Source organism: Diabrotica undecimpunctata, chromosome 1, assembly GCF_040954645.1.
Source record: "Diabrotica undecimpunctata isolate CICGRU chromosome 1, icDiaUnde3, whole genome shotgun sequence".
Lineage (NCBI taxonomy): Eukaryota > Metazoa > Arthropoda > Insecta > Coleoptera > Chrysomelidae > Diabrotica > Diabrotica undecimpunctata.
This window is the reverse complement of record NC_092803.1, coordinates 66,799,478-66,814,775: the sequence shown is the minus strand read 5'-3', so window position 1 is coordinate 66,814,775 and position 15,298 is coordinate 66,799,478. Positions and strand designations below refer to the sequence as shown.

The 15,298-nt window shown below is 32.2% G+C and overlaps 1 protein-coding gene across 1 annotated transcript in view; it reads left to right on the top strand.

Moving 5' to 3' along the window:
- Positions 1–15,298, top strand: part of LOC140450326 (myrosinase 1-like) — a 50,940-nt gene that overhangs the window by 20,783 nt on the left and 14,859 nt on the right. The window contains exons 3-4 of the mRNA XM_072543907.1: positions 7,303–7,503; positions 12,333–12,725. Coding sequence (XP_072400008.1) covers positions 7,303–7,503; positions 12,333–12,725 — 594 coding nt within the window. The remainder of the gene's footprint in view (positions 1–7,302; positions 7,504–12,332; positions 12,726–15,298) is intronic.

Here is a 15,298-nt window from a genome sequence, read left to right as displayed (position 1 = left end):
GGATGGGATCCAGATGAAATTTATCTCATTATGATTGATATAAGCCTGAAGAAGGACTGTTTTAATTTTTTTTAAAAGCGGGTTTTTTGGATACAGTTGTCGGATGCTTTGTATGGCACTTTGTAAGTCTGTTAAGATAATATATTTGGAGTTTGTTGTCAGATTGATTAGTTCTATGGCGCGATAGAAAGCATACAGTTCAGCTGTATAGATAGTACTAACATTAGATAGTTTGAATTTAAGGACCTTCTCTGGAGTTACTACAGACGCTCCCACACTTTCGGATGATTTTGAACCATCAGTGTATATCCGGGTATGATTTTTATAACGACTAATGATATTTCTAAAATGGGAAATAATTAGATCAGGATTAGTGGAGTTTTTATCAAATGACGTAAGTTCAAAGTTATATGATGGTATGTTTTGAATCCAAGGTGGATTATGATCATATGTGTATGGAAGACATTCAGGTATGACAATATCAAACATATGCAAATGGTCTTTTATTCTTTTATAGAAAGGTTTATTAAAACGGTGATTTACATTAAGGTTTTTGTAATTATCAGTAAAAGTATTTCTATAGACAGGATTTTTTGCATTATCTTTAATTTTTGTTGCATATGTTAGACTAAGGTAAGCTCTTCTATCATTTAACGACAATTCATTTGCTTCGCAAAGTAAACTTTCAATCGGTGTTGTACAAAAGGCTCCCAGGCATATTCTGACTGCTGTGTTATGAATAGTATCGAGCTTTTTAAGTACTGATTTCGATGCTGAGTCGTAAGCTATAGCCGCGTAGTCTAGCTGTGATCGTATAATAGTTCTGTATATAATTAGCAATGTACTCCTGTCTGAACCCCAATTCTTGTGTGCAAGAATTTTTAGTAAATTTAATCTTCTGTAACATTTACATGCTAGATTATTGATATTTTCTTTCCAATTCAACTTTCTGTCAAAAGTAACTCCTAGCAATTTTAGCGAATCTTTTTGTTGTAGTAATTGGTTGTATAGATATAATGAGATTGGTGTACTGACTTTCTTTTTAGAAAATACTATATATTTAGTTTTAGTTGTTGAAAAGATAAATCCAGTTTCCTCTGACCATTTTTCAATATCTAACAAGAAACTCTGTGCAAGTTGTGAGAGGTTGTTTAAGTTTTTGCTTTGACCAAATATTACGAGATCGTCAGTATATAAGCGGCCTTTAAGTGGAAGTTTTAAATTTCGTAGAACATCATTTATGGCAATTATAAATAGCGTAGGACTTATAACAGATCCCTGAGGAATTCCATTTTCCAATTCCACTTTTGACGACAAATTACCATTTACTCTAACTTGGATATATCTTTTATATAAGAAGTTTTTTATAAATGCAAGGCAATGTCCTTTGATTTCTAAATCGTACAGTAATCTGATGATACGGTGGCGCCAAGCTGTATCAAAGGCTCTTTCAATGTCGAAGAATATTCGAATACATTTTTGATTAAGGGAGAAGGCTTCATGTACACTGCTTTCTAGGTCTATAATATTGTCTAGAGTTGATCTATTTTGTCGGAAACCACTTTGTTCTGGAATAATAATATTTCGATCTTCAAGTGTCCAGAGGAGACACTGGAAATTTCTGTTCTGTCCAAATAATATTAAATATGTTAAGAAGATGATTGTGTGCATTCTCAGGTAAATGCTTAAGAAAAACCATTGGGATGTTATCTGGACCCTCACTAGTCTCTTTAAATGAGTTTAATGCATCTTTGTATTCATGTATATTAAATTTGGTGTTTAAAGCATCTGTGTCATCTACAAACGGTATAATTACATTGCATTCTTCGTTCTGTTTAAAGTTGATAAAATTATTATTATAATTGCTTGTATTAGATCTATTTTTATACGTATTAGCAAATTCTTCTGCTATTTCTAGGTCATCTGTGATTATTTTATTATCTTTCTTTAGTTGAGTGATTTTGTTATAAGCCGGTATTCCAGATATTTTTTTGACATTCTTCCACATTTCAGACATAGGAGTCCTACTGTTTATACTGGACACAATTTGAGCCCACGAATTTCTTTTTGAAGTTTTTACTACTAACTGAGCTTTAGCTTTAAGTTTTTGAAATTATATTTTATTGTTAAGTGTTTTGTGTCTTTTGTATTTGTTAAAGGCTTTTTTGGAAGCTTCGATCGATATCTTACATTGTTCATTCCACCAAGGGACTGGTTTATGTTTTGTAATATGTGCAGTTTTCTTAATGGTTTCCTCGGCTGCTTTTAATATGATGCTGAAGAAGGTTTCGATGTCTGTGTCAATACTGTTGGATATTTTACAGTTTGTGACATGTTTTTCTATGATATCTTCAAATAATGTCCAATTTGCTTCCTTTGTTTTCCACCTAGGGGCGTGCTTTCCATTTTTGGGCTTGAACAAGTTATTGGTGATTATTATTGGGTAATGGTCACTGTTATAAGTGTAGTCTAATCTGTTCCATGTCATTAATGCAGAGAAGTTATTATCCGCTATCGTTAAGTCCAAGGGCGTTGATTCGCCTGTTTGTATATTGAATCTTGTAGGGCGTCCATCATTCAACAGTGATAAGTTATACTGATCTATTAATTCTTCAATAATAAGTCCTCTTTTGTCGTCATATGTAGAGCCCCAAATACTGTTGTAAGCATTAAAATCACCTGTTAAAATACGCGGAGAAGGTATTTGTCTCACGAGGTTAAAAAGGTCCTGTTTATCAATTGGTTGTCCTGGGGTTAAGTAAATCGTGCAAATATTTATTTTTGTGGTTCCTTCTAGAGAAATAGCTACAGCTTCTAAATGTGTTTGTAGGGGTAACCTACTTGCGGTTAATTTGTTATTTACGAGAATTGTCACCCCACCGCTTGCTATTCTTTGGTTTACTCTATTTTTTGAAAAACTTTGATAATTATGTAAACAAGATTCTTGGTTGCTCTTAAGATTCGTTTCTTGAAGACAAATAATATCTGGTAGATACTCTGATTGTAGAATTTTTAACATCGGTAAGTTATTATAGTATCCGTTTATATTCCACTGAATAATTGAATTAAACGACGCCATTTTTACTTTCTAGTTATAAAAAAGTTTTAATTTTATTAAGACTCTGGGTCTGTGTCAAGTAAAATGTCATTTTTGTTGTCGGTAGAAGAAAGTTCGTCATTTAGGTGTTTTGTGGTTTTTTTTCTAAGTTTGGTACATTTGATTTTAAGAGATCTATCTGTTATGTGAGCATATAAGTTACTAATCATTGTTAGTAATCCAGTAAAATCATGTGTATAATTGGTTATAGTGGTGATAATATTTGGAGAACCTGGTTCGTTTTCTAACAGATCTATAAATTGGTCGTGATTAAGGATATCTGGTGGTGAATGTTCATTTAATATTGTTTTTAGGTCAGTATCAGAACTTTTCTTGGGTTTTTTGCTGGGTTTTTGTGTAATTTTCCTAAAATTTATTTCTGTTTGTTTATCTTTTTCTGACAGAGCTGGTGTATATGTTGGTGAAGGTGATAGAATTTCATCTACGTCACGCTTACGGCTTGTCTGTTGAGTAATATCTAGTGATATATCGCTGTTATTTTCTGGAGGTGTAATGGTATTGGTAACTGAGGATGCTTTTGGTTCGACATGTTCAGGAATTGTACTGTTTGTTAAGGAAGTAGATTGCTGATTGGGAAGTTTTTGTATGGTGTCCATTTGTAAAGGAGTATTTAACGATGTTGAAATAGTTTAAGGTGTGGGTGTATGTTGAGAGTTTGAGGGATTTTTACAATTATTAGCATTATGTCCTTGCTGTTTGCAGTTAAAGCATAACTGATTATCTTGCGATAAGAAAATTCGATAGGATTTGTTATCGTTATTAATCAAAAAAGATTCTGGTAAAGGATTTATAACAGGGTTGATAAAAATTTGTCTTCTAAAACTGTAAATATGATTGAATTCCGGTAAGGTAGAGCTAATACGAAGAAAGGTCATTGATGACATTGGCTTGAGACCCAGGTTTTCTAATTCGTGAATAAGAAAATCATGGGGAATTGAGGGGCATACATTCTAGCTTGAACTGGTTCATCATTTATTAGTATTATACCACCTGCATAAAGTTATCCACAATTTCTTTGCTCATGCATACTCGATTATTGGACAGCCTTGAAGAAAATAAGATGTTTTTGGGCTGTTTAAGTGCTCCTAGTGGTATGAGGTAGTCCTGTAGGCGTAATCCATCCTTTGAAGAGAAAACAATCGCTTGTTCAGGACTAGGATATGTATGTTGGCTTAGAACTTTTGAGTAGGATTTAACTGTGTTAGTATGTTATGGTACAGAGTTAATTACGTTGGAACTTCCATCTGATGTTACGGACATGATGAATCCTCTATATGCGATTTTAACAGGACTTTATTTTATATATAGATTAAATCAAATAAAGTCCGACTCTGTTTATTTTAAAACTAGTTGATCGGCTGGTAATTATCAAATTAGCTGAATAACGATAAGAGTACAACTAGTTTTTTGGTTAATTTGTAACTATAATTATTATTGATGAGAATATGTTATTGATGCTTAAAAGTGATATTTCTAATTAAACTATGATTAACTAAACAGAAGTACTTACGGCACTTAACAAATCACTGTAAACTTCTTTGATATATCACTTTTAATTATTTAAATTTATACTTTTTCTATTAAAAACTATAAAAGTTGTGGAGCTTAAAATTAACTCGACTTTCATGCCTGACATTCAGGGCCGGAACCACTGAAATTTTTGATTGCCATTTTTTGACTAATTAAACTTTCTTATAATTATATAAATAATTTATATAATAAATTAAACTACTTATAATTTTTTTTCTCTTCTTGTTTACTCTTCTTTTTTACCTCTTCCTCTTCTTGCCTACCTTTCTCATTTTATCTTTTACTTTTTTTCTGCGCTTTTCCTTCACCTTTTCCTCTTGCTAAGTGCGCTTCTCTTTTTGCTTTTCCTTTTTCTTTTCCATTTTCAAAAACTCTTTGGGGGTCCGGACGTACACAATTCTCTATCAAATTCCGTAGATTTTGTATTAGGAATTAACAATTACCTAGTATCTCTTTTAGCCCACCGCACCGCTGGCAGTAATGTTACACATCTTTCTGATCTATTTATACTATTTATTATAATATAATAATAATACTACAACACTCATTTATATCACTACTACTTGAACTCTCAACTTCCTTTGCTATAACATTGTTTGACGTTAAAAACATTACGAGATACTTTTGGGATATTTAGATGACGTCTAGAACATTCTAATTTCTGATTCTTTTCTATAAGTCGTAACGGTCGTAATAATAACTTCCCTAAGTCTTGAATTTATTTTATATTTTTGTAAAGAGAAATGATTAATATTTCTGCTGGGATATCTACTGTTAAAAGTACTTAAATTGAAAATAAAAATACTATACGTCTTATAGTTCTCTCTTACAAAGAAAACAATTGAATTTTTTTCTTCGCAAGTCAATAACAACACTTTTTTGTGTCTTTTATAAAATCTAACACTTTTGACTTTTACCTTAAGTCTCAAATATTGTTTGTCAGTTCATCCTAGATTAAAATGTACAATAATTGCAGTAGATTTAAAGTTTCGAGAAATAAAAACATATTGCAAAAGTATCAGTGTCTTGGCTTTTAAAAAATATATGGCTACTAAACTTATTTTGTTGAGAATAGTGAAATATTTTAATGGTGTAAAACAAATCCAAACCATCTGTACTCTCAGCATCCCTTAGTTCAAGAAATCCATAGGATTTACAGTGCACTTGCTTTTCAAGGTGTAAATGTCACGATCATCTCGCTCTCATCCCATATCGGCATCCCCGGTAATGAAAAAGCAAACCAAATAGCCAAGCAAGCTTCTTGTGTAAACAGTCAATAGTCAAAAGCCCAACATATTCAAATCCATAATGACCTAAAGCAAATTTTCAAGCAACAACAGTATCATACCTGGCAAACCCACTGGAACACAATCAAGAGTGCATTACATGAGATCCGGCAGACTGTTGAAAAATTTGAACTTCCAACTATCTCTAGAAACGAAAAAGCTGTCATCCGAAGATTAAGAATAGGACATACCCGATTCACACATGAATACTTAATGAAGTCCGAGCCGAAGCCCAATTGCCAGATCTGCTCAAGTGCATTAACTGTGAAACATATTCTGATCGAGTGTCCCCGGTACGCAAAACACAGAGTGCAACATAAACTTGTCTAATATCAAAGACGTTTTAAACTCACGCGATCAAGTCTTTAACCTAATTGGTTTCTTAAAAGACCTTCAGTTGTTCAACAGAATATGACCCTTTGTTTTCCATATACTTTACTTATATTATATTATTTAGTCATAGGTTTTAAGCTTATAGATTAACTGTAGCAATTAGTTACATGTACTTATTGTAATTATTGTACACAATATTGTTTGTGTCAATGGACATTGCAGCCGAGACACATTAATTTAAATAAAAAAAAATCCAAACCACCATGCTAGTAGAAATCAAAAGTGATTAATCTGATGAAAAGTCAACATATACATATTCTTTACCACTTTATCAAATATATCGTTGCCACAGAAATAATTTGAGTGAAATATACACGCACTGAAAAAAAGATAATTGATTTTCTTACGGAATTGACGTCAGTCATTAAGCAATAAATAATATTTCAAGAAAAAAATTGGATTTTTATTAAAGATTCATTACCAAAGAAATAATTCGAGTTAAATGTACACGAACTGAATAACATATAGCGGATTTGTGAACGAAATTGATGTCAGTAATTAAGCAAGAATATTTCAAGAAGGAAATTGTATTTTTGTAAATGATTGATTGTTGTATAATTTTTACATTATTTAATCTGAAAATTAAGCAGCCGTGATGAAGCTCACTAAACTAGATATTATTTTCACTGTACTACATTTTTGAATGTATGTATGTAATCTTGATAGGTAGACTTGATGTTATATTTTTTGACTAAATAAACGAGCAAGAAGTTATTTTGAGCAATATTTGATGCAATTATATAATATATAAATATGAGAATTTTAAAACACCTCAAAAGAAAATCAAAACTATTCAGTATAAAGCCATATCCAATAGTATCCATGTTATGAATATTATAAAAAATAGAATGATAAATTCTTGTTTCTGCGACACTGTTATTTTTTTAAAGTAAATACCTTTTTAATTTTCCAAAAATCATGATTAGGTACTTATTGGTCAAAAATGTATACAATTCATAAAGTTGTTGTTTTCAGGTGCTACGCATGAAGATGGAAAGACAGAAACTATGTGGGAGCGCTATATTTCGGATCATCCGGGTTTTGTGATAGATGGTTCTGACGCGAGCGTTGCTTGTGACTCTTATCATCAGTACAAAAGAGATGTTGCTATGCTCAAGGAATTGGGTGTCAGTCACTACAGATTCTCTCTTGCTTGGACAAGAATTCTGCCCAATGGTGAGTATAAATATTTCATAAATAAATGTGTTTATGATAATCTAAATAAAGTTACGATAGTGGATTTTTATTCATACATCATCAGTTCCATTTATCTACCAAATTTTGTAGGTAACGTTTCGTGAATGTTTTTCGAAACACTTACTGGAATTCATTACTGGCAACTGAAGATGCATACGATATTCACAAATCAGAGAAAAAATTCCTCCGTAGGGTAAGAGGTGGTCCTCCCGTAAGGCATTAGATATTCGTAACTTGTGTGATTCTAAATAAACTTATGGCAATGCGAAGTGCTCTGTTCTGAATGATTTTAAGTTGACAAATTGACAAGTTCTATAGTTGTTGCTTGTATTTTATATACCTTGTCGTGTATATTGCACCACAAAAATGTCTAGCTTGTTTAACTCTGGAGATCGTAAAGGTCATCTTCTGGATTCTCTTTTCAATAATACATAACACAATCCATCTTTCAATAACAATATTATTTAAATGCTCATTTACTAAAAAATTGGGATGTACTGTATGTATTGCTTTCAATAATTCCGGCAATTTGTTGCCAGAAAATATAGATACATTTCTCCGCTTACGTGATCCAAGGAAAAATTTAGTCCGATAACATGATTTTTAAGCATTCCAGCCCAAAATTTTTAACGACCATCTTGTTTGATTATGAGTGATAATGTGGTGTGAATCAGAAGTTGAGTAATAGTGGAAATTATGTCTGTTTGAAGTACAATTGTTGTGGAAAGGAGGTTCATCGCCACGTATTTAAAGAAACATGCATTATTCTAAATTTTTTCCTATGACACCGAGAAAATTCTACTATTTTTTACAATCATCCTCATTATCTCCTGATAGGCATGATATGGATGCATCTTGTTCTTTTTTAAATTTTTCCTACACTACTACCACTAATTTCAAAGGCATGGGCAAGTTCCATCGTACTAACATGCGGATTCTCAGTGACACTAATTATTCCATTTAACTTATTTTCTTTATTTGCAATACTTTAAAATGCTTGTCTTTTTGATGGTCCTTTAACAGGGACTTGCTGATGATAAATTCTTTTTACTAGTAGCATACATGTGTTATACTCTTTTATTACAAAAACCATATCAATCAGTTTCTCGTTAGAAAAATTTATGTTAGTAATAGTAACAAAGCAACAGGAACCATAAACGTAGTCTAATATCAAACTTTTGAGCAAGTTTAGTGTCAAAGTCATAGTCAACTAAGTAGAATACTGTGTGTTTTAATTAGTATTTTACAGATCAACATTAGAAAGCCTTCTGCACTACCCATATTGATGATAATTGGTCTTGTTTTACTAGAGCGCCCGTTTAATACCCATCTAAAAACGCTGGGTGAAAAGAAGTTGTTACATTTTTATCTTAGTATACAATTTCATTTCAAAGTTAAAATATTCGGCACATGTATTAAGGGTACAGTGATATGAAATGCTCAGAGAGATAATATAGCAATATTAAATATATAGGAATATTAAAAAAAGAAGAATGTCATAAACATTCTTGTTTTTCTAATATTCGTTCTAATTCTTATTCCTATCTTATTAATAAACATGTGTAAAGTAATGATATCCAACCTTCGATAGGAGACTACACATAACGAAGAAGAATATGTTTTCCACTGTATAACTTTCATCCAAATAATATAATTTATTATTTTGATTTCAGGAATCTCTTATTTTTCTTAAATAATTTCACATCTAACATATAATTTCAACTTTTCAGTTATTATTTTTTTCACTAAAGTTTGATATCTTTAGAATTTTCCAAATGAAATTTCTTCTTATTTCTAAATATATTTTATTTTATTAAGAACTAGCGCACCCGACAGACTTCGTTCTGTCAAATAGATTTGGAATGTGGCAGTTTATTTCTTTAATTCTCCTAAATAGAACCGTCACCATGATGATAGCGCGGTGTGTGAGGGTCAGCTCGGGTGACCTAAGTATCTTCCACGAACTTTGGCCACCCTTTTGAACCTACAATAACCCCGACTGGGATGTCTGCCAGAGGGCTTCACACTAAGAGAAGAACTTAACGTTCAAACCTGATTGAAAAATAATCTAAAGGGATAGTGGGAACCTAAAGGTGACAAATATTTATAAAATGGGTGCTTCAATGACAAAACATAGAGATAATTAATTATTTATTATTATTATTACTAGCATAGGGCTAATAACCGATGTAATAAAGAATAATGAAATAAAACGTATATAAGTATCTTCAGTAATCGCTTTATTGTAAATCAAGTGAATCATAATTATTAACAAAAATCTGTTTTATTTTTATTGTAGTGCTTTATGATACACAATGTTTTTTGTTGATTACCTGGTGAATATACAAGCAAATCTGATGGTTTTCCAACACGGGAACAGACAAAATACAATTAACCATATGAGAAATTAGGGTTTTCTAGATTAATACCACAAACACCTAATGATTGCCCCTGGGACTTATTTATGGTCACAGCAAAAGCAAGCTGCACTGGCAACTTTAGTCGATAAAATTCAAATGGTACATCAGTCGGAATCATTGGGATGCGTGGTGTCAAAACGTCTTCTTCTTTCGACTTTCCTTTCAGTATAGTTGCTTCTATTACGTTGTTCAATAATTTTTTTATCGCTTACCGTGTGCCATTGCAAAGACGCGGTTGGTTGATATTTCTCAACATTATAACTACCGATCCAACCTTTAATTGAAAAATGTGGTAAATCCAGCGAGTTTAAAAATTCAGATGGATAGTTGACGACATCATCTTGGTTAGTAGCCGAATCATCTGATTTACATATCCTCAATTCGCCTGTAATTGAATTTTAAAATTTAATTCAATTACATCTATGTTTTTAGCAGCCAATATAGCCCGTTCGCTAAAACAATTATAGTTTCTGTAATTTTTAGCAACATCTGGAAACACCTATTATATAAGTTCATCTTTTGATAGAGTTAAGTCAAAATCTTCTCAACCAGTCAAGGTGTCTATAGGAAATGTGCCATTACCAATGTCAATGAGTTGTTAAGAGAATATGTCTCCTTGGTCATTTTGCAACTCGACACGCATATTTTTGCTTAAGTGTAATACCTTGACATGTTTCCACAAAGTGGAAAGACCTTAAACACACATTGAGTTTATCAGCTGGCATTGATCGTGGAATCACTGGCAATATTTGACAAAAATCTCCTGCAAATAAAATCATTGCACCACCAAATGGGTTATAATTACTCTGTAGATCTTGTAAGGTTCTATCTAAAGCTTTCAAAGATTTTTTATGTGCCATCGTGCATTCATCACAAACAATCAATTCACATTGCTGCAAACCCTTTGCCATTGTAGAGTTCTTCGAAATGTTGCAGGTTGGAGTTTCGTTGCTATCCATGTTTAATGGCGAATGGGCTGTTCGACCACTTTAAAGCAAAGTTACTGCGATTCCCGACGAAGCGCATCCAAGTGCAATTTTATTTTGTGAGCGAATTGTTGCTAATATCAATGAAATTAAAAAAGGTTTTCCGGTACCACCAGGTGCATCTAAGAAGTAAATCCTAGTCTTATCATTTATTACTTTTATAAGTGTATCAAATACATATTTCTATTGTTCATTCAATAGTGGAAGATTTGTTTAAATTAATTATTTCAAAGTGTTGAGGTCATACAGTTTTTTTCGGTGCAACTCTTGGTTAAAAGCTTTATGCATTGGACGATTGGGCGCGGCCAGGCCTAATTGAAATAATAGTTTGTTTGACATCATCAAGCACATGTCCTCAATTGAAATCAATGCTTCAATGCTTCATTGTAAATTTCTTCGCTTATTTGTATATTTGAATTTCCCCTTCTAATCCGTATTTGTTACAAAATATCAGCAAACATATTATCTTTGTACTTGATCCACAAATCATTTGGGTTTGATGAGAAGCATGGAGATATGATTATAGAAAACAATGAATCCAACCTTATCGTGCTAATTATTCTTCTCGTGACAACTAATAAGGTCAAAGTATAGTGAATGTCAAAAATGAGTACAACGTGGAAATAATTATGAAAGATCAAACCCCTGATGTTTGGGAGTTAAAACTATGCTGGAGATGTTTGGGGCACACAAAATGAATAAGGTTGCGTTGCTCAGAATCGGAAGACATGTGGGCATAGTTCTTTGAATATTTCCTTTGTTACACAATCTAAAGTAACATTAGAGAAAAAGCAAAGAAAAGAATAAAAGATAATAGCTAATAAAAGTAAACCAAAAATATTAAACAAACAGAACAAAGAAACAAATGACAACCTTATTGCCGAAAGGGCACTTACAATTTTTTTTCTTTAAAGTTTCTAAAAAATTGGAAAAAAAGAAGACAAGATAAGAAGAAAACAAAATTTTAACGATATAATAAACATAAAAATATACACACATACATTATGATGTCAAAATATAGATGTTACAATATGCATACAATAATAATTATTTTTTTTTTAAATCGTTACACTTTGTCTTCTTTATAGGTGTTTAATTCCTTCTGGAGATAGTATTGGTTGCATCAGGGTTTCACCCTTTCCTTCCCGTGTATGTCGTTCATTTCTATCTCTTTAATTTTATTATTTCCTGTCTTTCTAGTATTGTAATTTTTCTATTACTCTTACTTTTGTTTACGTGTTACCCACTAGCTACTGTTTTGCCATGCTCTTTTGTTTTATTATATTTTGTATTTGTTATGTTACTATTGAATGTCGTGACTTTAGTATTGAAGTGTGGAATTAGTAATTGTTCCTTACTTTCTGAAAAATAAACTGTTCATAAACTGTTATTTCTTTTTCAGGTATCAATGACTATGTTAATCCACTCGGAGTCCAATACTATAAAAACCTCATCAAAGAACTAAAATCTAATAACATCGAACCCATAGTAAGTATTTTCCATTGGGACATTCCTCAGGTTCTTCAAGATATGAACGGCTTCTTAAACGACTCAATCGTGGATTGGTACACAGATTACGCCAGAGTTTGCTTTGAAGAATTTGGAGAAGATGTTAAGTACTGGGCTACTTTCAACGAACCTAAATCTTATTGCAATGGTGGATACGGTTATGCTTATAATCCCCCTCAAATTCCTTCCCAGGCTCTTTTGGAATATGTATGTTCACATAATCTACTTAAAGCACATGCGAAGACCTATAGAATGTATGACCAAGAATTTAGACCAAGGCAAGGAGGTACGTTGATTCAAGATATTTGTTAAAGTTAATATTTTAATCCATACTACCATACTATCGTTTATTGCGTGGTATTGTCCCATAACTGTTCCACTTTTCTTCTATGTGCCTGATCAAGAATATCAATTAAATTACATGTTTCTTTCATTGGGTAATTTTTTTATAGATATACAGTCGGAAAAATGAAAGATTACCCTTGTATCATCGATGATATTCATACGAATCTAATCAAAACTTTCTAATCAAAACAAAATCTTATATCTACCTAAAGTTAATACTGAAAATAAACGGATGTGACTACTACTCCAGCGTAGGATTTTTCGCTACAGAAGAATTTACCAAACAATTTTTTTGTTGTTATTCTTGTTCTGATAATATATATTTCTTTTTCTTCACTGGCTTTACAACTCGGGGTGAGTCTTCTACGATCTATTTTCTACGATCTTGCGCTTCTATTTCCCATTGTTGTACCCCAATTCTAGATAAATGGGCTTCAACATCATCCTTCCATCTTTTTCTCGGTCGGCCTAGTGATCTTCTAATAATATATATTTATTAGTAATAAATGTTACTATTACCACCGTAATTAATTATTTGATATATATTTATAATTCATCAATAATGAGTAAGCAAATATAGTATTATGAGTTTCTCCATGTTAAAGTTAACTTAATGAATTCAGATATTTGTTTGATACTTTACAATGTTGCTGATTTTTTAGTTAGTACAAGTGTATACTGAAAATAGTGTAAACGTTTGGACTTCTTACTTGAATTTGTCGTCACCATTTTAACTTTTTCTAGTGTTAGAACCGGGGTCTATATCTATTCTCATTAATATTAGATGAGATAAAAGAGTGCCAAGGAGACGTTCTGGAGGGAAAAGATTTAAAATTGAGTAGGTCAAAAACGGAGTATTTAGAATCTGATATTATGTGAATATGAAACTGAAAGGTAAATTTTATAACACGGTGAGACCAGCTATGATGTATGGCACTTAATGTTATGCAATCAAAAAGAAAGAAGAACAATGTAGCATGTGGCATGTGGAGTAACAAGAAAGGATAGAATTAAAAATGAATATATTAGGAGAAGTTTAGTCGTGGCTGCTATCAGTCTAAAAATTAGAGAGCATAGATTGAGATGGTTAAGGCACATTCCACGTCAAAATTAAAATCACTTAATTCGAATAGTCGCTGAATATCAGGTTCCAGGAAGAAGGACGAAAGAAACACCTTAAAAGATGTTGTGAAAGACAGTCAGACAAGATATGTCATTGAAAGAGATCAATATTGGTATTAACCAGAATAGAAACCTATGGAGAAGTGCAACTGTTGAAGCTGCCCCGTATAGTGATGAGAGCAAAGATAATGATAAGAAAGTAGTTTTAGTGAAAAAATAATATATCAAGACACTGTAATTTTAAGAAAACAGTAAACTTGATTCTTGGATCCTTTATATTACTGTCCTGCCAATAATTTATTTTGGTTCCTTTGACATATATCCATGTTTCATTTAAAAAAATTAGTTCCCTTGGGAAAGCACTATGACGACTTTCCATATATACTTACGAAGAAAGCATGTCTTTTGATTAGCAATATTAGTACGTTCCATTATTGATCATCGATTGTTATCCTTTTTATATTTAAATCTCAATTCTTTCAATACCTTATTCAATGATGAATTGCATATGGATACAATTTCTTTCCAAACAGTTCAAAAGATCCGTGTGTGTCAAAGGGCGATAGAGCTTGCTATGTTAGGCGTTTCACTACGAGACAAGATCCCAAATCGCCAGCTACGACAAAGAACAGGAGTGGCTGATGCAGTAGAGAGAGTAGCAACACTGAAATGGAACTGGGCAGGTCACGTGGCTCGAATGACAGATAATAGATGGACAAAACGGATACTGGAACGGAGACCAAGAGATGATGCCTACCGAAGCAGAGGTCGTCCACCAACACGTTGGACTGACGATCTAAGACGTTGTCATAGGAATTGAATGCAAGAGGCACAAGATCGAAATAGATGGAAAATTATGAGGGAGATCTATGTCCAGCAGTGGATAAGCGAAGATTGAATGATGACAATTTCTTTATTTTTTAATTCATTCTTGTAACGGTCACATGCTTTTCTAAAAAATTAAAAATGTTGGCAACTCTCTAAAATAAAAGATACATTTATAATCTTACAATTTCAATATAGTTTAATGTGGTACCTCTTAAACAGATAAAAGCGGTTCTAAAGAGCCTCCATTTATTTTTTCCATCTCTAAATATTCATACAGATTTGAAACCGATTGTTGCGATTCTAAGTTTAGCAAATCAGCCGTTATCTGCAAATAAATGTACATTCATAACAATATACTAATCTGTAATTTTATACATTATGATTGAAGTCAGAGTAATATGTACACCATCGAGCAAAAATTTTGCTCGATGATGTACACGTTTGGCGAATTCATAGACAGAAGTTAACCATATTGACAGATGAATACTTACAAATTTTATTGACGTATTATAAAAATAAACTCTTAAAGAACTGAGTTTGTTTAAGTAAATACGACTGCCTATT